General features: G+C 44.4%; 1 protein-coding gene across 3 annotated transcripts in view; it reads left to right on the forward strand.

Annotated features, from left to right (window-relative positions):
• The first annotated feature begins 2,436 nt into the window (after positions 1 to 2,436).
• Positions 2,437 to 27,554, forward strand: part of ZW10 (zw10 kinetochore protein) — a 60,267-nt gene continuing 35,149 nt past the window's right edge. Inside the window, exons 1-6 of one of the 3 annotated variants that reach the window (XM_056542415.1) lie at positions 2,437 to 2,958; positions 9,905 to 10,039; positions 11,722 to 11,823; positions 20,119 to 20,196; positions 23,756 to 23,915; positions 24,982 to 25,131. In XM_056542415.1, the coding sequence (XP_056398390.1) occupies positions 2,854 to 2,958; positions 9,905 to 10,039; positions 11,722 to 11,823; positions 20,119 to 20,196; positions 23,756 to 23,915; positions 24,982 to 25,131 (730 nt within the window). In that variant the 5' untranslated portion in view covers positions 2,437 to 2,853. Of the gene's footprint in view, positions 2,959 to 4,634; positions 4,755 to 5,589; positions 5,737 to 9,904; positions 10,040 to 11,721; positions 11,824 to 20,118; positions 20,197 to 23,755; positions 23,916 to 24,981; positions 25,132 to 27,554 lie in introns of those variants that run through there. The other 2 variants (XM_056542417.1, XM_056542416.1) reach the window with 2 other exon arrangements.

Genomic DNA, 27,554 nt, shown 5'->3' on the forward strand with positions numbered 1-27,554 from the left:
GAGGCGGCGGCCGACACGCCCCCTCAATACATCTCTATGGCAGAGCCGGAGATTGCCGAAGGCAGCGCTTCGGCTCTACCATAGAGTTGTATTGAGGGGGCGTGTCGGCCGCCGCCTCGTGCGGAGGTCGACACGCCCCCTTCCAGCGGGCTGTCGGGGCTCCGTACAGGAGATCGCGGGGGGCCCCAGGGGTCGGACCCCCCGCGATCTGCAACTTATCCCCTATCCTTAGGATAGGGGATAAGTTGCTCACCACTGAATCACCACTGGACTACTCCTTTAAGGCCAGAATTCCCAGAGAGGTGGCCAGGACCCAGAGGACCTTGCAGCTTGCTGGACCAATATACTTGTAGTTAACTTGACTTGAAATTAGACTTGACTTGACTATGTGCAGGACTTGACTAGTTTCAGTGACAGCAGACATAGACTTGAGACTTACTGGAATGACTGTAGCTTTTGGGGTCTTCTAGATGCTGATCACTTGCACTGAGATCTCTGGTGGTTACTGTGCTCAGTAAGGTAGCAGGTGTTAAGAGTTAAGAGTGAGATTTGTAATGGCTGCCCCTTTATATAGTGGGGGCTGGACTAAAGCCCATTGGTCAAGCTGTGGGTCATAGGTTAAGCTGGTGCTCTCTGGGAGAACATGTGCGTGACTGCATGACATAACATGTGACAGACCTACACAGGTCTTTGAGACCTCCCACAGGTCCTCTATACTACCTATACATAGGGATCCTGTCTAGGCATTAAAGTGATACACACACCTTTATAAAACCAACAGGGGGAGACCTTGCAGGGGAGCCCCCAAGGTCATTGAGGGTCTCAACCTGACAGGGCCTAAGGGTAGTACTGGACCATGTCCTGTACTGGGACATCACACTTACTGACAGCTCATTCAAATCAATGGGGTGTGGTACCCAAAACGTCATATGAATGCACCCATACAATTAATTAAAATCAATATGCTCGGCTGTGTTCACACATAGTGGGCCTCATTTACTAAGAGGGTCGGGTTTTTACTAGTGGGAAAAGTTGTTTCAGACTTGCAGGATTCCTCTCTATTTACTATGGGGAAAAATCGGGAACATTTTCTGACCAGCTTTTTCTAGGTGGCAATTTCCAGTCATTTACCCACAGGATTTTCTTTGAATTCAGTAGTAAATCGGTCAGGTTGTGTAACCACGCCCCCTTTGGCTGGTCACGCCCCTTTGAACCAGACCACGGTCCTTTTCGGCTTTTCACAGTGCAATGTCGGGTTTGTCGGATTTTCCTGGCACACACCGGCGCAGACATGTCGCCAAAATAACCCGACAAAAACTGGTCTGTTTCAGCTTAAATAAATGAGGCCCAATATTTTGGTCAGTATGTCAGAGTTTTAAACCAAAACCAGAGGTGGTTCCAAAACACAGAAAAAGCTACAAATCTTTCCATTATAGTGTCGGTTCCACTCCTGATTTCGGCTAAAGGGTTACTCCGGCCCTGAGACATCTTATCCCCTATATAAAGGATAGGGGATAAGATGTCTCACCGCAGGAGTCCCGCCGCTGGGGACCCCCACAATCTTGTATCCGCCACCCACCTGTTTGAGCAGCATGCCGCGGTGCCAGCTCACAAACAGCCGGGTGGCGAATACAAGATTGTGGGGGTCCCCAGCGGCGGGACTCCTGCGGTGAGAAAAGGGGATAAGATGTCTCAGGGCCGGAGTACCCCTTTAAGAAATCCTGACCAAAATACAATGGTTGGAATTTGGCAATTGGCAGGCACCTGCAAAATTGAGTGTGCAGTGTGTTTTTATTTTGCGCACTGACTTTTCTAATATTTGCACTATTTTTATCATTGCCTGTGCTGGTTACGTAATTTTTTCTCATTGTGCGGTCAGGAGATGCACTAGTTGGTGCGCTGAATTTATCACTCGTGCACAAATTTTTTTTTGTCAAAATATACTTCAGTGACCGGCTGGCTTAGAAATGTGTGTGAGCTTTTCACCCTTTTTTTGCACTATCCTGTGGTGCCTGTCATTTGTGCACATTTATGAAGTGTTCTGCGCAACATTACACATTTTGCACAGCGACTGGGAAAACCACACATTTGCACACGTTTCATATTGTGCAAAAATCTGTGTCAATAATAAATCCCTCCTAAGGGTACGTTCACACATGGGTTACCCATGAGTTTTTCCACTGCAGATTTTATGCGGCTGATTTTTTGTAGCGGAAAATCGGCAGCAGACCCGATTGAGGCCAATGTAATCTGTTAATACATTTTTTTTTTTTACCTTAGAATAATTTTTTCTGTAAATGTACTGTACTACTCTCCCCCACTAGAGGGCAAACCATAACGTGTTTATCTTTTCTTTCCTCCACCAGGGGGCAATACAATACATTCAAGGTTATAAACCCATTATCAAAATCTCGTTCCGCGGTATAATATATACTACACTAAACACGTATATTACCACAGCTACAATAACCCGTAACATTACCACACTACATTTCCCAGCAGCCCCCTTCGTTAAAATGACGTGGACTATAATTCCGCTTTTAGGATGTCCCAAGAATTCCGGGAATTGTAGTCTTTCCTGACAGAACGATATGCCTTAGCAACGCTGTACGGACTTCATATCCCATCGTCCTTTGCAAAAACAAAAACCTTAAGCCGTAGACGGCTGTCATACGCCGCGTCGCAATGCATGCCGGTTGTTGTAATCTCTGTCCTACGAAATAGACTGTCAGACAAGCCGTGGCTGGACTACATTTCCCGGCATTCCTCGTGTAGTAGGTTGAATTCCCTGGTTTGAAAGCGGCCCCGTCAGCGCCCGGGACTTCGGAGGCTGTGGAGTTGGCTGCTGGCGGGATGGCGTCTTTTGTGACCGAAGTCCTGGCACATTCTGGGCGGCTGGAGAAGGAGGATTTGGGCACGAAAATCAGTCGCCTGTCTCGGAGGGTGGAGGAAGTGAAGGTATGTGCTGTGTGATCCTAGGTGACTTCTCTCATCACGTGACTCTGGGGATCTGTCAGTATCTAAATATGTGTGCTCACACCCATAGGATACATAGGGTGCCACTGGATGAGCATGTGCTCACACCCATAGGATACATAGGGTGCCACTGCATGAGCATGTGCTCACACCCATAGGATACATAGGGTGCCACTGGATGAGCATGTGCTCACACCCATAGGATACATAGGGTGCCACTGGATGAGCATGTGCTCACACCCATAGGATACATAGGGTGCCACTGGATGAGCATGTGCTCACACCCATAGGATACATAGGGTGCCACTGCATGAGCATGTGCTCACACCCATAGGATACATAGGGTGCCACTGGATGAGCATGTGCTCACACCCATAGGATACATAGGGTGCCACTGGATGAGCATGTGCTCACACCCATAGGATACATAGGGTGCCACTGGATGAGCATGTGCTCACACCCATAGGATACATAGGGTGCCACTGGATGAGCATGTGCTCACACCCATAGGATACATAGGGTGCCACTGGATGAGCATGTGCTCACACCCATAGGATACATAGGGTGCCACTGCATGAGCATGTGCCCACACCCATAGGATACATAGGGTGCCACTGGATGAGCATGTGCTCACACCCATAGGATACATAGGGTGCCACTGGATGAGCATGTGCTCACACCCATAGGATACATAGGGTGCCACTGGATGAGCATGTGCTCACACCCATAGGATACATAGGGTGCCACTGGATGAGCATGTGCTCACACCCATAGGATACATAGGGTGCCACTGGATGAGCATGTGCTCACACCCATAGGATACATAGGGTGCCACTGGATGAGCATGTGCTCACACCCATAGGATACATAGGGTGCCACTGGATGAGCATGTGCTCACACCCATAGGATACATAGGGTGCCACTGGATGAGCATGTGCTCACACCCATAGGATACATAGGGTGCCACTGGATGAGCATGTGCTCACACCCATAGGATACATAGGGTGCCACTGGATGAGCATGTGCTCACACCCATAGGATACATAGGGTGCCACTGGATGAGCATGTGCTCACACCCATAGGATACATAGGGTGCCACTGGATGAGCATGTGCTCACACCCATAGGATACATAGGGTGCCACTGCATGAGCATGTGCTCACACCCATAGGATACATAGGGTGCCACTGGATGAGCATGTGCTCACACCCATAGGATACATAGGGTGCCACTGGATGAGCCGGGGTGCTTACACACTATACATTGTTCTCTCAGCATGCCCGGACAGCCAACGGAGTTCCTGCACTTTTTCCATAGCAGGAACGCAGTTCCCATTAGCAGGAGTCCTGCTGGACCGGCCCTTAAAGGGTTACTCCTCCCCTAGACATGTTATCCCCTATCCATAGGATAGGGGATAAGATGTCTGATCGTGGGGGTCCCACTGCTTGGGACCCCTGCGATCTTGGCTGCGGCACCCCAGACATCTGGTGCACGGAGCGAACTTCGCTCTGTAACGGATGACTGGTGATGCAGGACGGAGGCTCGTGATGTCACAGTAATGCCCCCTCAATGCAAGTCTCCCATTGAGGGGGCATAACTGTGACATCTCCCATAGACTTGCATTGAGGGGCCGTGCGCTGCACCCAACACTCTAAACTAACGCTGTGAGCAGCAGGAAGAATGTGGGGGTCCCCAGCGGCGGGACCCCCAGGATCAGACATTTTATCCCCTATGGATAGGGTATAAGATGTCCAGTACCCCTTTAAGTGGAAACCTAGGGTGAGTTCCAGCACTTTCCAATATGTGACACACTGAATCCTCCCAATTGAGCGCTAACCCCGTCCAATATGGTAGATCAGTAAGGAACTGTGGCCACTCCATGTTTGTAAAAAAAATGTGTGAAAAACAAAACGTAAGCCCTATGAAACCTAATGGCGTGCAACGGTATTCTGAAGTGTATTTTGCAATGAGTGAAAAACCTAAAGCGTAAACCTAACCAAAGGGCGGAAAAGAGGGAACCTGAATGGACCAAAACTGGACGGAGCACAACGGCAACATTGCCTAAACAAGCGCTGATCTTGTAGATTGGCGCTTAATTACCGAGCCTAGTCACAACGCAAGCGTCCAGCGGGGAGAGTACACCCGCTAGATCTCCAGTTGCTGTAAAGCTACAACTATACACCTGCTGGGAGTTGTAGTTTTCCAACAGCTGGGGGCTCTACTTATCTGTCCACAGGTGCTACTGATGCTTTAAAGAAGATCTGCAGCAGCTGAGGCGCACACAATTCACTTTATTGTATCTTCCTTACTAAAATAGCTCATTTAGGTATATGCCTGTGTTTCCCAAGCAGTGTGCCTCCAGCTGTGGCAAAACTACAATTCCCAGCATTCCCGGACAGCCGTTGGCTGTCCGGGCATGCTGGGAGTTGTAGTTTTGCCACAGCTGGAGGCACACTGCTTGGGAAACACTGGCATATAAGGTTCATTGGAGGAGAGTTATGAAAACCTGTATGGAGGAAGAGTGGTGCAGTTGCCCATAGCAACCAATCAGATCGCTGCTTTCATTTTCAAAAAGGCCTGTGAAAAATGAAAGCAGTGATCTGGTTGGTTGCTAGGGGCAACAGCACCACTCTTCCTCCATACAGGTTTTCATAAATCTCCCCCCGTTGTGTGTGTATATACTTTGCCTCATAACCCAAGCTTCAGATCCCTACTTCCAGTCAGTGACTGGAAGCAGTTTTAATCTCTTTAAAATGGCACAGTAAGGAACACCCATTTTCTCTTCCACTTTGTCGCTACTGTAAACGCTGTGAATGTTTTGCTTAAAAATTCCTTCTTTTGAGTGTTCCAGCCAAAAAAAAAATGCTGACTGAACCCGATATGTTATCAGGGGTCCATGAGTGTCCCCCAGTAATAATACATTACATACTACTCAATCCTACAGATGTCAAAAGTAACAATCCTTTATTAAGGTGCGTTCACACGGCCGTCTGTCCCCGTTTTTTTTTTTTTTTTTTTTTTTTTTTTTTTTATCCCAGTTTGCTTTTTTGCAGGCTGTAAAATGATTCTAAACGGTTTAAAAAAAAATCCCATTCATATCAATGGAATTATCATTAGCGCAGGTTTTTGTGCAGTTGTGGTGTTTTCCCAGTTACTACGCAAAATTTATGTTGCACTCATTAGTTTATAAATTTGCACAAGTGACGGGAAGCCTCGGGATAGTGCAAAAAAAAAAAAAAAAGTGAAATGCCCACACACATTCCTACACCAGCCGGTCACTGGCGCTCATTTGTTGCGCAAAAATAATTCTTGGGCAAGTGATAAATCCAGCACAACAAGAGTAAAATCAAAGCCAGCACAAAATATAGCAAAATTAGATAATTTCGCTTAAAATATAAACGGCGCGCGCCAGTTGATGAGTTCCCTCCATAGGGTCATGCATACAGTAACAAAATTCCCAATCCTGTATTATAGTCACTAGTTCAACAATGTTGTTGCTATAAGCAGTACCCTATATATTAGTCCCTGTTTGGCTATAGGACATTTGATAGATGTGTCATTTTATTTGACTTTTTTATTTGTATTTTTTTATCACATTTTGTTTAATTTTGTATATGATACTGAATCGTACCAATATATTATTGTTACATTTGTCACCTGTAGGATTCAGTGGTATTTATGTATATATTATATATTACTTTATATTATGACTTTTTTTTTCAGATCCGCTGTGAGCAAGGTGCAGGATTTTTTGATCTCCTGTAGTACTTTCTATGTTCTTCTAATGCTAATTCTACTAACCTACTTGTCGGTGTCATAATATATCCTCATAATAAAGACAGGCTGCTAATGCTACTTAATGGGATATAGTACAGTGGTTTCTCTGACTCTATATACTCCAGGCCATGGAATGCTTTTATCCATACTAACTAGTTTGTTAGTAATATGAAGCCGAACATAGAGGTGAAGCGCAGCTCCTGGTAATGTCATGTTACTATATACAGCTGCTGGGGGACACGGGACAGCAACATGTGACACATTCATTTGCCAGGCGTACAATGTTTATTTGCAAAGGATCTCAATATGTACACTGCTCAAAAACATAAAGGGAACACTTAAACAATAGACATGTGCAATTCGTTTCGGAACGAATACTAAACTTAACGAATTTTCCCGTTTTCGGGTGTTCGTTACAATCCGAATGCACGAAAAAAAAAAATCGAATATTTCCGAAAAAGAATACAAATACGAATATACAGTTAACAAATGCATTCGTTAAGTAACGCAGAACGAATAATGCATGTTAAAGAATAACGAAAACTTGCCTTCCTACACAGAGAAAACTGCAAAAAAAGGTGAAAACAACAAGAATCCTAAGGTAACACCTGCTTATTACAAAAGAGGATCAGCAAGTGAAACGAATGTGCATTTCGTTTAGTAACGAATGCTAAATTTAACGAATTTTACAGATATAACGAAAGACCCAAATTAACAAATGCATTCGATGTTATTAACGAATGCATCCGAAAACGAAAAAAAATTTCGCGGATGCATCCGAAAACCGAATATGACGAATGCCCAGCATTCTGAATATTCACAGAACCGAAAAAAAATAAAATAAACGAAAAAAACGAAATTTTGGGTTCTGCACATGTCTATTAAACAACACAATGTAACTCCAAGTCATTCATACTGGGGGAGATTTATCAAAACATGTGCAGAGGAAAAGTTGCCCAGTTGCCCATAGCAACCAATCAGATTGCTTCTTTCATTTTTAACAAGGCCTCGCAAAATGAAAGAAGCAATCTGATTGGTTGCTATGGGCAACTGGGCAACTTTTCCTCTGCACAGGTTTTGATAAATCTCCCCCACTGTCCACTCAGGAAGCATACACTGATTGACCATCAATTTCACATGTTGTTGTGCAAATGGAACAAACAGGTGGAAATTATAGGCAATTGGCAAGACGCCCCCAATAAAGGAGTGGTTCTGCAGGTGGTGACTACAGACCACTTATCAGTTTCTATGCTTCCATGCTGATGTTTTGGTCACTTTTGAATGCTGGCGGTGCTTTCACTCTAGTGGTAGCATGAGACGGAGTCTACAACCCACACAAGTGGCTCAGGTAGTGCAGCTCATCCAGGATGGCACATCAATGCAAGCTGTGGCAAGAAGGTTTGCTGTGTCTGTCAGTGTAGTGTCCAGAGCATGGAGGCGCTATCAGGAGACATGGAGGAGACCGTAGGAGGGCAACAACCCAGCAGCAGGACCGCTACCTCCGCCTTTGTGCAAGGAGGAGCACTGCCAGAGCCCTGCAGAATGACCTCCAGCAGGCCACATGTGCATGTGTCCACTCAAATGGTCAGAAACAGACTCCATGAGGGCTCGACGTCCACAGGTGGGGGTTGTGCTTCCAGTCATTGTGACTTGTTTTAAGTTGGATCAGCCTGTAGAGTGGTTTTCTACTTTGATTTTGAATGTGACTCCACTGATAAATTTGATTTCCATTGATAATTTTTGTGTGATTTTGTTGTCAGCACATTTAACTATGTAAAGACAAAGGTATTTTATATGATTAGTTAATTCAGATCTAGGATGTGTTGTTTGTGTTCCTTTTATTTTTTTTGAGCAGTGTATTTGCCAAGTGTCTTAAGTTCTAGTACTATATACACAGACTTGTTCTAATAAACCTATTGTATCATGAATGTAGTTTAAATGCTTTATCTGTGCCTTATAACCTTCTTAGTGATGCTCCACCTTCTTTAACAGCAGCTATAATGTCAGCAGTATACATTGTAGCATCTTTATAAAATATCTTTAAATATCGTTTTATAAATCTAATAAAAACCTGCATGGTTTTATTGAATTAACCCTTAACAGTAACGACATGGTGCACTGTTTTAAGCCCTTAAGAATCCGCTCCATGATGATTTATACAGTACAATACTAGATGGCATGTGGAAGGAGGGGGGGTCCACTAGTGCATTGGCATTGCAAAGTGCTGTGAGCAGAAAGGTAATAAACAGCAGCAGCACAGCAAGTGAAGGGTTGCACTTAACATTGCTGCTGCTAAGATTAGAGGAAATCCTTGATTTACCTTGCATAGACAGTGCAGATCATCTGAACACTCATAGATTGCAGGTACACATGCCAGGCTCTCTGTCCTCTCTCCACCACAGACCAGTTATATACCCATGGCCCCTCCATTGACCACTGGCGACATTCTGCCCTGACTATGTTGGTAGTTAGAGTAATGATCTGTAAACCTGCTGCTCACGTCTGGGTACACAAGGACATTTATTTATTACTGGTGACTGTCATTTTTGCAGAAGCGACACCAGTAAGTGAGTAAATGAAGAGTAATTCACTCAGAAAATTTAACGTGCGGAAAAAATAAAAAAAAATTCTCGTGAAATTTGTGCGTAATTGCGCGCGGACATGGGGGAGAAAGAAGTGAAGGGGTTTTTCAGCCATTTCTGTGCAAATTCTGCGCAAAAACGATGTCGGGCGGAATTTTTTTTTTACCATTGACTTCAATTGATTTCTGCTAGCGGATTCCGCTTGAAGAATGAACATGTCCTTTCTTCAAGCGGAACGGAATTCAGCGTCGGAATTCTGCTAGCAGAATTTCCGCAGTGTGAACAGGGCAGCAGAAATAACATTAAAGTCAATGGGCAGAGGAGATGTGCATTAGTTTGTAGCGGAGAATTCAAGAGGAATTACTCAAGTAAATTCCTCTTGAATTACTCCGTGTGAACGCACCCTAATTGTGACACTTTACTAAGCTGATGAATGGTAAGTGAGAAGATCCTGGACAGGCTGTTTATAGGTTCCTGTGATGTATTGGGGTCTCTCACAGTGACTGCTATTCTTTATAATGTAAGAGTAGACCATATTTTTACCTCTATTATCTGTGTTTGTCTTTATAGGGTGAAGTCTGTGACATGATCAATAAGAAGTACGATGAGTTCCTTCCCAGCATGCAGAGCGCCGAGGACCTGGTGGCACAGGTGAACAGTCTGAACAGGGATGTAGATATTCTAACTTCAACAATAGAAAATGAGGTGAGTTCTGTTGTGCGATGCCCTATATCAGTGGTCTTCAACCTGCGGACCTCCAGATGTTGCAAAACTACAACTCCCATCATGCCCGGACAGCCAAAGGCTGTCCGGGCATGCTGGGAGTTGTAGTTTTGCAACATCTGGAGGTCCGCAGGTTGGAGACCACTGCTCTATATGTTGTTGACCAATTTCTCTGAACAGCTAATACTTCTACTATCGGGAAATGATGACGGCCTTAAAGAGTTTCTCTATGGTTTGAGAAAAGGGTCTCCTTTCTTCAGAAACAATTCCACGTGTTCATGGGTCAGTGTTTCCCAACCAGGGTGCCTCCAGCTGTGGCAAAACTACAACTCCCAGCATGCCCAGACAGCAAAAGGCTGTTTTGCCACAGCTGGAGGCACCCTGCTTGGGAAACACTGTCATGGGTTATACTTGCTGTTGCAGCTCAGCCTTTCTCACCTATTCACAGGATAAATGGTGTGTGTTTTATTACTGGGGGTCCCATTGCTAGGTCTTCCCATCAGTCAGGTATCCAAGCTCCCTGTTCCTCCTCAAGGCATGACCGCAGTGAGAGCTTTGAATGGACGGCTGGTCAGGCATGTGCTCGGCTGAATCATTGAAAGCCTGTGGGACTTCTGGAGATAGCCAAGCACTGTACTCCGCTGTTTTCACCTGTCCCATATATAGACTGGCATAGCAGGACATATGCACAACTATCACTGCTTCAAACTCCTCTATTATGCTCAGTGGGGTCCGACCTGTAATAACGTCACAAATCACAAAGAAAATAAGGAGTGTCTGCCTCTCCAGCTTGAATCTGAACTGTCAAAGTGTATCTGTTATATCACAGAAAAAAAATAAGGCTTATATATAGGTAATTCACATGCTGTATATGTCTTTTTTTCATGTGTCTGTTTCCTGTATTTGGCTCATGTCCCTCTGTTCTGCTCACTCATTCTGACATCCACTACTCGGGAAGCGGCATGTTCCAGGCAAGCACTGAGCGCTCCCTCTCTTACCATGCATTTACTTTCTCTCTGAATCTGTTGTGCTGTGCTGGGTCTCTTCATCCAATTACTATAGGCTGCTCTGTAACCCCTTCCTCTCTGTTTTTAGACAGGAGTCTGACAGATGGGACAGGAATGAGCACAGAGTAGTGCCAGTCCAGCCCTAACTTAATGGACTTTTTCAAACCCTGTGCTTCATCTGGGACAAAGATGATACTGCAGCTAGACAGGATTATGTTCTGGATGGTATGGGGACCCCTTTATAAGACATGATTTCAATAAAAAGGAGAGATAAAGATATATATAATCTCTATTTTTTCTCTCTTTATATATATATATATATATATATATATATATATATATATATATATATATATATATATTAGAAAGGTTAATGTTTTGCCAAGATGTATAGCATCTAAACGATTTTGGAATCTCAAAGTACCTATTTAAGACTACACTTTTAATATTTCAGCAAGAACAGGTGAATCGCAGGATGGGATGGCATTTTTAGGTTGTGCTGCAGAATAATACTGTGGATTTTGGTCACACGACCATTTAGTTTATTGGCGAAGATGGATAATTTTATATCCAGAACGCATTGAAACACCTCTTGAAATACCACTTTAACAATATCCATGAAATCCCTGACATTAAAATGTATTCCTCTTTATTTAGGTTCAGAATGATCTGAAAGTGGCCATCAGTGAATTTACAGAACTGAAGCATCAGCTGGAGAGAAACACCATGATCCTGGGAGTTCTCGGGCAGCTACAGGAGGTTAGTACATGGCTTATGTGTCTTCATTATACAATGGTCATGAGTCATGGCTTGGGGAGGATGACTGACTGATCATTTTATTATCACAAGAAATGTTAATTAGATAACTCTATTTCACTTGGTCTCACTTTGCATTCCTTTTGACCCCTTAACCACTTAAGGACCTAGGGCGTATGGATATGCCTTGACATCCTGGTACTTGACGTCCTGGTACTACGCCCGTGGGAATTTCGGTCCCCGGGGTGGACCGGGGTGACTGCTGATATCGTCGGTGATCAGCGCAAATAGCAAGTGAATTCACACTTGCGATTTGCGCCGATTCCGGGTCATACGGGTCTATGGTGACCCGGTGACCCGGAATTTAAGGGGGATCGCGGTTGGCTAAGACACCCACGATCCCCCTGAAGGCATAGGAGTACGGTGGCAGAGGTGCCACCCCTCCTATCCCTGCTATTGGTCTGCTATTGTTCGTCAGAGGCGACGACCAATAGCAGATCGGGGGGGGGGGGGGGGGGGTTAACTTTCGTTTTCCCCGTCCTGCCCACCCACAATAGACGGGGCAAAACTGGGAAACAAAGGGGACCGAGCGCCGACTTCCACTTTCCGATCCGGAGGCTGCGGCGACGGTGATTGGCGGGCGGCGTGACGTGCGTCTGAAGAGGACGGCTCCCAGGATCCTACGGAAGCCGGTAAGTTGATCTGGAGGGCTACAGTCTGAGACTGTGGTCTCTAAACTCTATCCCTCCAGATCTTGCAAAACTACAATTACTAGCATGCCCACATAGCTGTTTTCTGTCTGGGCATGCTGGGATTTGTAGTTTTGCAACGTCTGGAGGGTCACAGTTTGGAGATCACTGTGCACTGGTCTAAAAAACTGTAGCCCTCCAGATGTTGCAAAACTGCAAATCCCAGCATGCCCAGACAGCAAACAGCTGTCTCGGCATGCTGGGAGTTGTAGTTGGGTACCTCCAGCTGTTGCATAACTATATCTCCCAGCATGCCCATCGGTGATTAGTGCATGCCGGGAGTTGCAGTTTTGCAACAGCTGGAGGCACACTGGTTGGAAAACCTTCAGTTAGGTTCTGTTACCTAACTCAGAATTTTCCAAACTGAAGGTTTTCCAACCAGTGTGCCTCCAGCTGTTGCAAAAGTACAAATCCCAGCATGCACGGTCTGTCAGTAATGCTGGGAGTTGTAGTTTTGAAACAGCTGGAGGTTTGCCCCCCCATGTGATTGTACAAGGTATATTCACACGGACAGGTTTACAGTAAATTTCCTGCTTCAAGTTTGGGATGCGGCAAATCTTTCACCACAGTGCAAACTCCTAGCGGGAAACTCACCGTAACCAGACAGTGCGAAAGTACCCTAAAAACACTACACTACACTAACACATAATAAAGGGTAAAACACAACATATACACCCCCGTACACTGTTCTTCCCTCCCCCAATAAAAATAAAAACGTCTTGTACGGCAGTGTTTCCAAAACGAAGCCTCCAGCTGCTGCAAAACAACTCCCAGCATTTCTGGACAGCCACTGACTGTCCAGGCATGCTGGGAGTTTAGCAACAGCTGGAGGCACTCTGTTTGGGAATCACTGGCGTAGAATACCCCTATGTCCACCCCTATGCAATCCCTAATTTAGCCCTCAAATGTGCATGGCGTTCTCTCATTTCAGAGCCCTGTCGTATTTCAAGGAAACCGTTTAGGGTCACATATGGGGTATTACCGTACTCGGGAGAAATTGTACTACAAATTTTTGGGGCCTTTTACCCCTTATGAAAAGGAAAAGTTGGGGGCTACACCTGCCTGTTAGTGTAAAAAAATAAAACATTTTACTCTAACATGCTGGTGTTGCCCCATACTTATTATTTTCACAAGCGGTAAAAGGAAAAAAAGACCCCCAAAATCTCTAACGCAATTTCTCCTGAGTACAAAAATACCCCATATGTAAGCGTAAAATGCTCTGCGGGCGCATAACAAGGCTCAGGAGTGAGAGCGCACCATGTACACTTGAGGCCTAAATTGGTGATTTGCACAGGGGTGGCTGAATTAACAGCGGTTCTGACATAAACGCAAAAAAATTTATACCCACATGTGACCCCATTTTGGAAACTACACCCCTCACGGAACGTGACAAGGGGGGTATAATGAGCCTTAACACCTCACAGGTGTTTGACGAATTTTCATTAAAGTTGGATGGGAAAATGAAGAAAACATTTTTTTTTTTTCACTAAAATGCTGGTGTTACCCAAAATTTTTCATTTTCACAAGTGAAAATGGGAAAAAAGCCCCCCCAAATTTGTAACCCCACCTCTTCTGAGTAAGAACAGACCCCATATGTGAATGTAAAGTGCTCTGCGGGTGAACTACAATGCTCAGAAGAGAAGGAGCGCCATTGGGATTTTGAAGAGAAAATGTGTCCGGAATTGAAGGCCATGTGTGTTTACAAAGCCCCCATAGTGCCAGAACAATGGACACATGTGACCCCATTGTGGAAACTACACCCCTCATGTAATGTAATAAGGGGTACAGTGAGAATTTACGCCCCACAGATGTCTGACAGTTTTTTGGAACAGTGGTCCGTAAAATTGAAAAATTAAATTTTTTATTTGCACAGCCCACTGTTCCAAAGATCTGTCAAACGCGAGTGGGATGTAAGTACTCACTGCACCACTTATTAAATTATGTGAGGAGTGTAGTTTCCAAAATGGGGGTCACATGTGGGGGGGTCCACTGTTCTGGCACCACGGGGGGGCTTTGTAAATGCACATGGCCCCGGACTACCATTCCAAACAAATTCTCTTTCCAAAAGCTCAATGGTGCTCCTCCTCTTCTGAGCATTGTAGTTCGCCAGCAGAGCACTTGACATCCACACATGCGGTATTTCCATACTCGGAAGAAAGGGGGTTACAAATTTTGGGGGTCATTTTTCCTATTACCCCTTGTAAAAATGTAAAATTTAGGGAAAAAACTGCATTTTAGTAAAAAAAAATATTTTTTTTCATTTACGCCTCCAACTTTAACAAAAAGTCATCAAACACTTGTGGGTAGTTAAAGGGGTATTCCAGGCAAAACTTTTTTTTATATATATATTAACTGGCTCCGGAAAGTTAAACAGATTTGTAAATTACTTCTATTAAAAAATCTTAATCCTTCCAATAGTTATTAGCTTCTGAAGTTTTCTGTCGAACTGCTCAATGATGATGTCACGTCCTGGGAGCTGTGCATGATGGGAGAATATCCCCATAGGAACTGCATAGCTCCCGGGACGTGAGTCATCAGAGAGCAGTTAGACAGAAAACAACAACTCAACTTCAGAAGCTGATAACTAAGGATTAAGATTTTTTTTAATAGAAGTAATTTACAAATCTGTTTAACTTTCCGGAGCCAGTTGATATATAAAAAAAAAAGTTTTGGCCTGTAATACCCCTTTAAGGCTCTCTGTATGCCTTGTTACGTTCCTTGAGGGGTGTAGTTTCCAAAATAGTATGCCATGTGGGTATTTTTTGCTGTTCTGGCACCACAGGGGCTTCCTAAATGCGACATGCCCCCAAAAAACCATTTCAGCAAAAGTTGCTTTCAAAAAGCCAAATGTGGCTCCTTAAATTTTGCTCAAATTGTTTTTGGGGGGCATGTCTCATTTAGGAAGCCCCTATGGTGCCAGAACAGCAAAAAAAAAAAAGCCCTACATTGCACACTATTTGGGAAACAACACCACTCAAGGAACATAACATGGGAGTTCTAGTGAGCCATAACACCCCACAGTTTTTTTTTCACTAAAATGCTGGTGTTACCTCAAATTTTTCATTTTCACAAGGGGTAATAGGAGAAAAAGTCTCCAAAAATGTTTAACCCCATTTCTTCTGAGTATGGAAATACCCCATATGTGGATGTAAAGTGCTCTGCGGCCGAACTACAGGGCTCAGAAGAGAATGAGCGCCATTGGGCTTTTGGAGAGAGAATTTGTTTGAATTCGGGGGACCATCACCAAGCCTGGGACCATGTGCGTTTACAAACCCACATGCTACCAGAACAATGGACCCCCCCCCACATGTGATCCCATTTTGGAAACTACACCCCTCACGAAATGTAATAAGGGGTGCAGTGAGTATTTACACCCCACTGGCGTTTGAAAGATCTTTGGAACAGTGGGCTGTGCAAATGAAAAATTAGATTTTAAATTTTCACGGACCACTGTTACAAAAATCTGTCCGATACCTGTGGTGCGTAAATGCTCACTGTACCCCTTATTACATTACGTGAGGGTTGTAGTTTCCACAATGGGGTCACATGTGGGGGGGGGGGTCCACTGTTCTGGTGCCATGGGGGCTTTCAAGTGAACATGGCATTCAATTCTGGACACATTCTCTCTCCAAAAGCCCAATGGTGCTCCTCCTCTTCTGAGCCCTGTAGTGCGCCAGCAGAGCACTGTACGTTCACATATGGGGTATTTATAAACTCAGAAGAAATGGGATTACCAATTATGGGGGGCTTTTTTCCTATTACCCCTTGGGAAAATGAAAAATTATACAAATTTTTCATTTTCACCTCCAACTTTAACGAAAATTCTTCAAACACCTGTGGGTTGTTAATCAGAACTCCAGAATATCAAAATTGTCCTCCATACTGCCGGCAGAAAAAAAAAATAAAGATGTACATACATTCCTTCGCTCCCTGGGGGCCTCCTGTAACCATCTCCGGTCTCCGCCACAATCCTCTTCCTGGTTGCCGGTGGTCGGCGAGTCATACTGCGCTCAGCCAATCACCGGCCGCAGTGAAGTCCCGACTCGGCCGGTGATAGGCTGAGCGGCAGTGTTAGAACGCTTCAAGACACACAATTCTTCACTACATCGGCACCTGCTGCCGGGGCCGAAAACGTCACACTGACACTCAGCCTATCACTGGCCGAGTCGGGACTTCACTGCGGCCGATGATTGGCTGAGTGCATTAAGACTCGCCGACCACCAGCAACCAGGAAGAGGATTGCGGTGGAGACTGGAGCCTTACCGGATGCCCCTGGGGAGTGAAGGAAGGTATGTACATCTTTATTTTTTTACTGCTGGCAGTATGGGGGACAATTTTTACATTCTGGAGTTCTCCTTTAAGGCTCACTATACCCCTTTTTACGTTCCGCGAGGGGTGTACTTTCCAAAATGGTGTCACATGTGTTATTTTTTTTTTGCGTTTGTCAGAACCGCTGTAACGATCAGCCACCCCTTTGCAAATCACCTCATATGTACATGGTGCTCTCACTCCTGAGCATTGTGTGCCCGCAGAGCATTTTACGGCCACATATGAGATATTTCCGTACGTAACAAATTTTGGGGGCCTTTTTTTCCTTTTACCTCTTAGGGATTTGCATAGGGGTGGACCCGAATGTAAGAATTACGCTTGCCTCCGATACCAAAATTACCCTACGTCAGTGTTTCTCAAACAGGGCGCCTCCAGCTTTTGCAAAACTCCCAGCATGCCTGGACAGTCAATGGCTGTCCGGCAATACTGGGAGTTGTTGTTTTGCAACAGCTGGAGCCTCCGTTTTGGAAACACTGCTGTACGAGATGTTTTTTCATTTTTATTGGGGGCGGGGGGGACAGTGTAAGGGTATGTGTATATGTAGTGTTTTACCCTTTTATTTTGTGCAAGTGTAGTGTTTTTAGGGTACATTCACAAGGGTGGGGGTTCACAGCAAGTTTTCCACTGGGAGTTTGAGCTGCAGTAGTAAATTTGCTGCATCTCAAACTTGCACATTTATGTGGGGGTGGGGGGGGGGGGTGGTCAAACCTCCAGCTGTTGCAAAACTACAACTCCCAGCATGCTCTTCGGCTGTCCATGCATGCTGGGGGTTGTAGTTATGCAATAGCTGGAGGCACACTGGTTGAAAAACACAGTTTGTTACTTGGCTCAGTGTTTCCCAACCCGTGTGCCTCCAGCTTTTGAAAAACTACAAATCCCAGTGGTCTGCCAGTGCATGCTGGGAGTTATAGTTTTGCAACAGCTGGAGGCACATGGGTTTGGAAACAGACAATGTTTACCAAAAGGTGTGCCTCCAGTTGTTACAAAACTACAACTCCCAGCGTGCCCAGATAGTTGAAGGGCATGTTGGGAGTTGTAGTTATGCAACAACTGGAGGAGAACAGTTTGTAGACCACTTTGTACTGGTGTCCAAACTGTGGCCCTTTAGATGTCGCAAAACTTCAACTCCCAGCATGCCCGGGCAGTCTGGGAGTTGTAATTTGGCAACATCTGAAGGGCCAGATGTTGCCGAACTGCAACTTTCAGAATGCCTGGACAGCCTCAGCATGCTTTGAATTGTAGTTTTGCTACATCTGGAGGGCCACAGTTTGGAAACCACTGTGCAGTGGTCTCCAAACTGTGCCCTTCCAGATGTTGCAAAACTACAACTCCCAGCATGGCGAGACTGTCCAGGCATGCTGGGAGTTGTAGTTCTGCTACATCTGAATGGCCAGATGTTACAGAACTACAACTCCCAGCATGCCTGGACTTTCTGGGCATGTTGAGTTGTTGTTTTGCAACTTCTGGAAGGGCTACAGTTTTGGAGACCACTGCACAGTGGTTTCCAAACTGTGGCCCTCCAGATGTAGCAAAACTACATCTTCCATCATGCCCAGACAACCAAAGGCTGTCTGTGCATGCTTGGAGTTGTAGTTTTGAAACTCCCAGAAGCAGCAGTCAAGATTACTTTACAGCGATCTTCACTGCTGCCTCTGACGCCAACGCTGCTGCCTTCACTTGCCTGCCGCCTCCTTTCTGCCGCCTGTCCCCGTGGGATCTTGGGTAACTGATGCCCCCGCTGTGCCCAAACTACCCCCCCCCTCACCTGCCCTGCGATTCGCCGGTCGGTCCTGACACCTCACTCCTATCCTAGGAATGTATCCACCTTTTCCAGCCCACCGAAGCACCTGAAAGCTGAACTCATTTATGCAGGCTAAAGTAAGCAACTGCCGAGCCGAGAAGTTTGTGACGAATCGAATTACTGGAAGTTCGCTCCTCTCTAATCACGGTGCAAAAATTGAGCCTGTATACTGAAAAATAAAAGAATTCTAGGGGTCAGAAGAATACAATTTTAAGCATACTTATTTTCTCACAAAAAGTTATAATTAAAAGTAGTAAAATAAACCAAAACCTATATAAATTAATTATTGCTGTAATCATGTATTTTTAAGCGTAAAGTGCATTGTTTGGAACTATAGAAATCATGGTTTTGTCCAAGCTGAAGCACAGGCAAGGACAAAGTCCAGTAAGTGAGCGTGGGCTAGCACTCCTCTGTCCTCTCTCGTGTCTGATAGTACTCCTCTGTCCTCTCTCGTGTCTGATAGTACTCCTCTGTCCTCTCTCGTGTCTGATAGCACTCCTCTGTGCTCTCTCGTGTCTGATAGCACTCCTCTGTCCTCTCTCGTGTCTGATAGCACTCCTCTGTCCTCTCTCGTGTCTGATAGCACTCCTCTGTGCTCTCTCCTGTCTGATAGCACTCCTCTGTGCTCTCTTCTGTCTGATAGCACTCCTCTGTGCTCTCTCCTGTCTGATAGCACTCCTCTGTGCTATTTCCTTTCCTATCGGACACAGAGGAGTGCTATCAGACAGGAGAGAGGACAGAGGAGTACTATCAGACAGGAGAGAGGACAGAGGAGTAATATCAGACAGGAGAGAGCACAGAGGAGTACTATCAGACAGGAGAGAGCACAGAGGAGTGCTATCAGACAGGAGAGAAGACAGGGGAGTGCTAACCCACCCTCACTTACTTGACTTAATCCATGCTTGTACTTAAGCTTGGACAAAGCCATAATTTTATAATCCATAATTTCTATAAAAAGGAAATAACATTTTATTATGAAGTAGATTAGAAAAGTTAATGTTTTTTGCCAAGATGTACAATATATGAAGAGTTTTTGTATCTAACAGTGCCCATTTAAAGCCTATAACTGTCTTTCACCTCCTCTTTAATAGATCCCTTATAATTTCTATTAATATAGTACTTATAATAAATCTGGTTCAGAGAGAAGTGCCCTCAGTTTCAGTTTGTCCCCCCTGATGTGTTTAGCCGGTGTCCTCTGTATTTGGGGACAGCTATAGATGTTGTACTGGATACAGAAGATCTTTGTTACTGCAGCTTCTCATCAGACTGGGCCTCCCCTTTACACAGCCACCTCTTTATGTATAGGATAAGCTCTTCTTTTATGTTCTGTTATTTGCTTTTACTACAGGCTCTGTATATAGGATAACCTGTCCTGTGTTTTACATTTCACCCTTTACCAGTTTGCCTTTTCTGTTTCAGTTTAATAGCGCAATAGAAAAATATAACACAGTTTTGTCTGAGAGGAACTACATAAGTGCAGCTGAACAACTGGAAAAGGTAACTAATATATTCTGTTTCCTTTCCTTAAATGATGTACAGTCTTTTTTTTAATATGATTTCACCATTCAATTCACTGATATCGATGCCTCAGGGGTGACAAGTATAAGGGCAGCTACCGCAACCACATTATGAAAACACTGCTTAACCCCTTAAGGACGAAGGACGTAAATGTACGTCCTGGTGCCGTGGTACTTAACGCACCAGGACGTACATTTACGTCCTGTGCATAACCGCGGGCATCGGAGCGATGCCCGTGTCATGCGCGGCTGATCCCGGCTGCTGATCGCAGCCAGGGACCCGCCGGCAATGGCCGACGCCCGCGATCTCGCGGGCGTCCGCCATTAACCCCTCAGGTGCCGGGATCAATACAGATCCCGGCATCTGCGGCAGTGCGCGATTTGAATGAATGATCGGATCGCCCGCAGCGCTGCTGCGGGGATCCGATCATTCAGAACGCCGCACGGAGGTCCCCTCTCCTTCCGGCTCCCGGCGTCTCCTGCTCTGGTCTGAGATCGAGCAGACCAGAGCAGGAGATGACCGATAATACTGATCTGTTCTATGTCCTATACATAGAACAGATCAGTATTAGCAATCATGGTATTGCTATGAATAGTCCCCTATGGGGACTATTCAAGTGTAAAAAAAAAAAAATGTAAAAAAATCTAAAGTAAAAGTAAAAAAAAGTGAAAAATCCCCTCCCCCAATAAAAAAGTTAAATGTCAGTTTTTTCCTATTTTACCCCCAAAAAGCGTAAAAAATAAATTTAATAGACATATTTGGTATCGCCGTGTGCGTAAATGTCCGAACTATTAAAATAAAATGTTAATGATCCCGTACGGTGAATGGCGTGAACGGAAAAAAAAAAAGTCCAAAATTGCTACTTTTTTAATACATTTTATTAAAAAAATTATAAAAAATTTATTAAAAGTTTTTATATGCAAATGTGGTATCAAAGAAAAGTACAGATCATGGCGCAAAAAATGAGCCCCCATACCGACGCTTATACGGAAAAATAAAAAAGTTAGAGGTCATCAAAATAAAGGGATTATAAACGTACTAATTTGGTTAAAAAGTTTGTGATATTTTTTTTTAAGCACAACAATAATATAAAAGTATATAATAATGGGTATCATTTTAATTGTATTGACCCTCAGAATAAAGAACACATGTCATTTTTACCATAAATTGTACGGCGTGAAAACGAAACCTTCCAAAATTAGCAAAATTGCGTTTTTCTTTTTAATTTCCCCACAAAAATAGTGTTTTTTGGTTGCGCCATACATTTTATGATATAATGAGTAAAGTCAATACAAAGGACAACTCGTCGCGCAAAAAACAAGCCCTCATACTAGTCTGTGGATGAAAATATAAAAGTTATGATTTTTAGAAGGCGAGGAGGAAAAAATTAAAACGTAAAAATTTAATTGTTTGAGTCCTTAAGGCCAAAATGGGCTGAGTCCTTAAGGGGTTAAAGGGGTACTCTAATGCTCAGCGTTTTGAGCCAACTGTTCCACACGCTGGAGCCGTCACCGGGAGCTTGTGACGTCATAGCCCTCTCCCACGCCCCTCCCATAGACTTGCATTGAGGGGGTGGGGCTAAGACGTCACATGCTCACTGCAACTCTGACATAAGTGGATGCCATCCAGCGAGCGCAAGTGTCATTTTCTCCTCCTACACCGTGGGAGCCACCATTGCTGTTACTGCCCCGGTACTCTGGGCACATATGATCACGGGCAGCTGCTGAGATCTCCAGTGCCCCATTTTTAAAGGTGAGAATCGGTGTTGTGTTCGTCGCACAACATTCTTAGGTGAGCAGTTCACTTTTTTTGCTTACCATCTACTGCTACTGTTGGATAATAGGCACAGGATGCGCCGGTTTTGTCCTTCTTTTTTTTTTTTCTTTCTCTCTCCATCTCCTAAGGCAACATTAACAAAGAGGCAGAATTTTCATTTTCTTTCTTGGCCAGAAACATTGCACGTCTGAATTTCTGCACTGAATTGAAAAAACATCTACACATCTCTGAAAAAGAGCGACAGATTCAATTCAGAGTGGACAGGCTAAAATGTAGCAGTGTGGACGGCCCTTAACCCCTTAAGGACTCAGCCCATTTTGGCCTTAAGGACTCGGACAATTAAATTTTTACGTTTTCATTTTTTCCTCCTCGCCTTCTAAAAATCATAACTCTTTTATATTTTCATCCACAGACTAGTATGAGGGCTTGTTTTTTGCGCGACCAGTTGTCCATTGTAATGACAGCCCTCATTATATCATTAAATGTATGGTGCAACCAAAAAACACTATTTTTGTGGGGAAATTAAAAAGAAAAACGCAATTTTGCTAATTTTGGAAGGTTTCGTTTTCACGCCGTACAATTTACGGTAAAAATGATGTGTGTTCTTTATTCTGAGGGTCAATACGATTAAAATGATACCCATTATTACGTACTTTTATATTATTGTTGTGCTTAAAAAAAATCGCAAACTTTTTAACCAAATTAGTACGTTTATAATCCCTTTATTTTGATGACCTCTAACTTTTTTATTTTTCCGTATAAGTGGCGGTATGAGGGCTCATTTTTTGCGCCATGATCTGTACTTTTTTTTATACCATATTTGCATATAAAAAACTTATAATAAATTTTTTATATTTTTTTTCATAAAATTTATAAAAAAAAGTAGCAATTTTGGATTTTTTTTTTCCGTTCACCGTACGGGATCATTAACATTTTATTTTAATAGTTTGGACATTTACGCACGCGGCGATACCAAATATGTCTATTAAATTTATTTTTTACGCTTTTTGGGGGTAAAATAGGAAAAAACGGACGTTTTACTCTTTTTTTGGGGGGGGGGGGGGATTATTCACATTTTTTTTACATATTTTTTTTTTACACTTGAATAGTCCCCATAGGGGACTATTCATAGCAATCCCATGATTGCTAATACTGATCTGTTCTATGTATAGGACATAGAACAGATCAGTGTTATCGGTCATCTTCTGCTCTGGTCTGCTCGATCTCAGACCAGAGCAGGAGACGCCGGGAGCCGGAAGGAGGAAGGTGAGGGGAACTCAGGCCAGAATGCAACGCGTTTCGCTACACATGTGCAGCTTCCTCAGGCCAGAGGAAGCTGCGCATGCGCAGCGAAATGTGTTGCATTCTGGTCAAATAAACTCCTTTTAACCGTTCACCTGTTGTGATCGTTCAGGGCCGATTGAGTCGGGTTCCCTTGAAGCCTTATCCTACACTGCAGATATCTACCGGAAGGCAGCAGTCGACCTATTATTACCCTACGCTTACATCATTGTTGTGTATGAAGTTGCACAACCACCCAGCGTGAGCAAGTAATTTGTATAATTGTTTCCCCACAGGATTTTACGTTACTACTCTATGGAGCGCCTGTTTCTCTCATCTATAGAGGAGAGGTTGCCTTCATGACATTTTTAATTGTTCTGTAATTTCTCTTAGTACCCTGCACATTGTAGGTCACACACTTTATTCTCTTTTTATATTTGTTTTGCTCTGAATAATTGAAATATTTGTTTTGAAATCTCAGGCGCAAAACTGTCTGAAAATCCTTAAGTCCCGGAAGGGCTTTGAACTCAAGGTGCTGAAGTCTCTGGGAATAGAGCTGACGGTACAGAAGCAGAACATGTTGTATCACCTCGGAGAGGAGTGGCAGAAGCTGGCGGTGTGGAAGCTTCCCCCATCCAAAGGTATCCACTGTATAAATGATGGGACATAAAATCACATAACCTTCATTTAGCAATATTACTGGCAAGTAAAGTTATATTCCACATTCATTATTGGAAAGGTCATTAATATTAATTTGATGATGATCCACATGGATACATGAATAAAATAAGGGTGTTTTTTGTTCCTTACTTGGAACAATGCGTTTTTGCGGATTCCTTCTCCCTTTCTTTGGTCCATACAGAGGGTTTACACACAGTAAATTAAATATAGTGTAAAAACCACAATGACGCTGCCGAGAGTGGAACCAACCGCAAGTTCATAGAATGGCATCCGTCAGATGAGGGTCACATCGGGATGTGTGTTACTAAAAAAAAAAAAGGATTAATAAAAACCGCATATTCCGAAACCATTGTAAAAACAATATTATTGTCGTTCTTTGTCTTTTCATATTTGTATATATCGGTTTGGCATACTTCATAGGTAAGTTCAAAACCCATTCAACTGCTAGAACCAAGGACACCTGTCAATGTTCAAAAGAACTACTGTATGTGAATACAGAGCAGCTGAATATGCTCACATAGGGTTGCATCATGTGGCAGCAAGCATGCTTTAAAGGGGTACCCCGCTGCTCAGCGTTTGGAACAAAACGTTCCGAACGCTTAGAGGCGGCACCGGGAGCTCGTGACGTTATAGCCCCCTCCCATAGACTTGCATTGAGGGGGCGGAGCTATGACATCTCGAGCTGCCGGCTCTCAGCATTCTTAACATTTTGTTCCAAACACTGAGCAGCGGAGTACCCCCTTTAAATGGCCTCATAAAAGTCTACCTCACTGTGCAGATGTGTTGGACCATGGCCCACTATTGTAATTTTTTTTTTTTTTACACAATATAGAAAAACTAAATATCTGCTATGTCTGTACATTAAATTTAGCTAAATAATGAGTCCATTATGTTGCTATACCATTGCTTAGTAAGTTGGCGAAGTTTGTGTTGTCTGGATACAACCAGGTCCTGAAGGAATTTTATACCCTGCAGTCTCTGTATCAGACATGACATTACATGTATTACTTGTTTCTGTTGTTGCAGATAATTCAAGTTTGGAAATGATCTTGAAAACCGAGCTTCACTTGTGCACGGTGCCACCGACTGAAGAAACCAATTCTGGTTCAGTACTGGGATCTGTCCTCCAGGCCTTGGCTATTCTGGGAGAACTCAACACAAAGCTGAAGTTTTTCAGTAAGATCATTATTATGATTGGTCATTCCTGATCCACATTAAGGGCAAAAAGCATTGCAAAAGGAAAAACACAATCTCTATTTTTTTTCTTATACCCTTTTAGGTCTGAGCTAGATTAGTGCAGATAAGTTTAGGGGTTTTTCATGAGTTTAACATTTGTATTTCTCACCCTATGCCTACTGAGTGGACAGACTCTTCATGACTTTATTTTAGTGTCATGCCTAAAGGAAGGTATAGGTACAAGACAAGGCTTCAGTATAGGGTGCAGGAGTACATCGGCGCTGAACGGACCCAGGACACAGCAGGTAAGAAAGTAAAATCCAATTTATTTGATGCAACGCGTTTCCCTGCGCAAGCACAGATTCATCAGGCATCTGAATCAATCTGATGAATCTGTGCTTGCACAGGGAAACGTGTTGCATCAAATAAATTGGATTTTACTTTCTTACCTGCTGTGTCCTGGGTCCGTTCAGCGCCGATGTACTCCTGCACCCTATACTGAAGCCTTGTCTTGTACCTATACGTTGTGGAATCCACACCAGGAGGGCCGCAGCGATTTCCATTGTTGTGTATGAGGCTACACAACCACCCAGGGTGAGCAGTTTAAAATTAGCTTTTACTCTCCCCTCCCCCCATCTCCGGGGGTATTACCCTATGGAGCGCCTTCTCTCCTGTTTTTAGAAATGCTTAAAGGAAAACTGTCAGCTTGCTCCCCCCGCACCAACCAGTGGTACTGGCTGGTAGTGTGGGGGGACGCTGATCAGTTTGATGCCTACCGGATAAGCCACGCCGTTCGTCCGAAATCTTTGTTTTTCTGTATATGCTAATTGGCACATGTGGCGTAACTGGCCCTCTGACGTCAGCGCCGCTCGTACGCAGCGCCACCCAGCTCATCAATATTCCTCCCTTCCCTCTGCCTATCCCTCTTCTCCCCACTCTGTAATGAAGAGGGAGAGGCGGAGGGAGGGGAGGAATACTCATGGGCTGGGTGGCGCTGCGGACGAGCGGTGCTGACGTCTGAGTGCCAGTTAGCCGCCTGTGCCAGTTAGCACCTAATTAGCATATACAGAAAAACAAAGATTTCGGCCAAACAGCGTGGCGGATCTGGGCACGGTAGGCATCAAACTGATCAGCGTCCCCCACACTACCAGCCAATACCACTGGTTAGTGTGGGGGAAGCAAGCTGACAGTTTTCCTTTTAACTAACCAGATATCTCATTAGGTTTGAGAGCCTGCAGGCAAAGAAAAGTGGCCTAGAGGCTGCTTGAGTGTTAGAAAGGTGCCTCTCTTTACCATTCTGGTTCACGTGGCTTTGAGTGTCCTTCTGGCCCTTACCTCACAGGTATACTGCAAAAACAATACTGTCTTGCTGGATCCTGTAAAAATAAAAAAATAAAACGTGTTAAAAGGAAATCATGTCATCATATTACTGAGTAATGGATGTCGCTTTATGACATCTATTTAAAGGATACATCATCCAAGAGCTTTTCTGATTGCCGGTTGCCAATCTGTGGTGACCGATTTGTTAAATGGATATCTAATGCCATCAGTTTCTACACTGTGAGAAGACTCACAAGGTATCTGGTAAACTAATCACATATTAATCGATGGGTGATGGATGTCTTTATTGGGCATCTGTCACAGCTTTCTTTTATAGGGGGATTTATAGGTCGCTCTTCATTGGGGGACACCTATACTGATGGGTATATGCTCTCCTCCCTGGCAGGATATACCTGCCCACTGGAAGTGAGATAATCAGTTTTAGCTATTGTCAGTAGGACATTTTTTTTCTAATAAGGGCTGTTTAGTTTGGTTTTTATCTCCCTTTTGTTTCCCTTTTTCAGGTGGGGGTTCAGGAGCATGGCGCTACCTGTTCCCCCATATGCGACATAGGGGCACGGAACATAAGAGTATGGGCCGTCAACCCCTTATCGCCAATGGCCAGCACCTGGAGGTTGTACCCTGGGTCCAGGTCCCCCACTTGCCCCTGCTCACCCCGCTATCTTAGCCTTATATGATGCAGCGTGGCTATAAGCAGGTTGAAGTCTTCAGGGTGAGTATAAGAAGATTGAGCTGTGGGTGAGTATGTACTTCAACTCCCCTTTCCCCCCCCCCCCCTTGCTCATCCAGTGGTCCCCTTCCTCTCATGTGCCCAGCTCCTCAGCCGCCATTACACGTGGCTGTGCTGCGCCGGACCCCTCATGGCCTCTGGTACCATTCTGGAGGGGACAGTCCGGTGAACCTTCCCCCTCTTCGGGCCACGCATCTCTACACATGTATTGCGGCCAGGCACAGTGCCCTGGCCACGTTATGTTCCTACCGGCCAGGGACTCTATGCTGCTGCCCCAGTTTGTCTCTAGTGGGGGTGTTATCTGCCCGCTTACTACCTTGTGCGGCCAGGGGCAGTGTTCTGGCCACTTTCT

The sequence above is a fragment of the Hyla sarda genome, chromosome 10, assembly GCF_029499605.1.
Source record: "Hyla sarda isolate aHylSar1 chromosome 10, aHylSar1.hap1, whole genome shotgun sequence".
NCBI classification, from domain to species: domain Eukaryota; kingdom Metazoa; phylum Chordata; class Amphibia; order Anura; family Hylidae; genus Hyla; species Hyla sarda.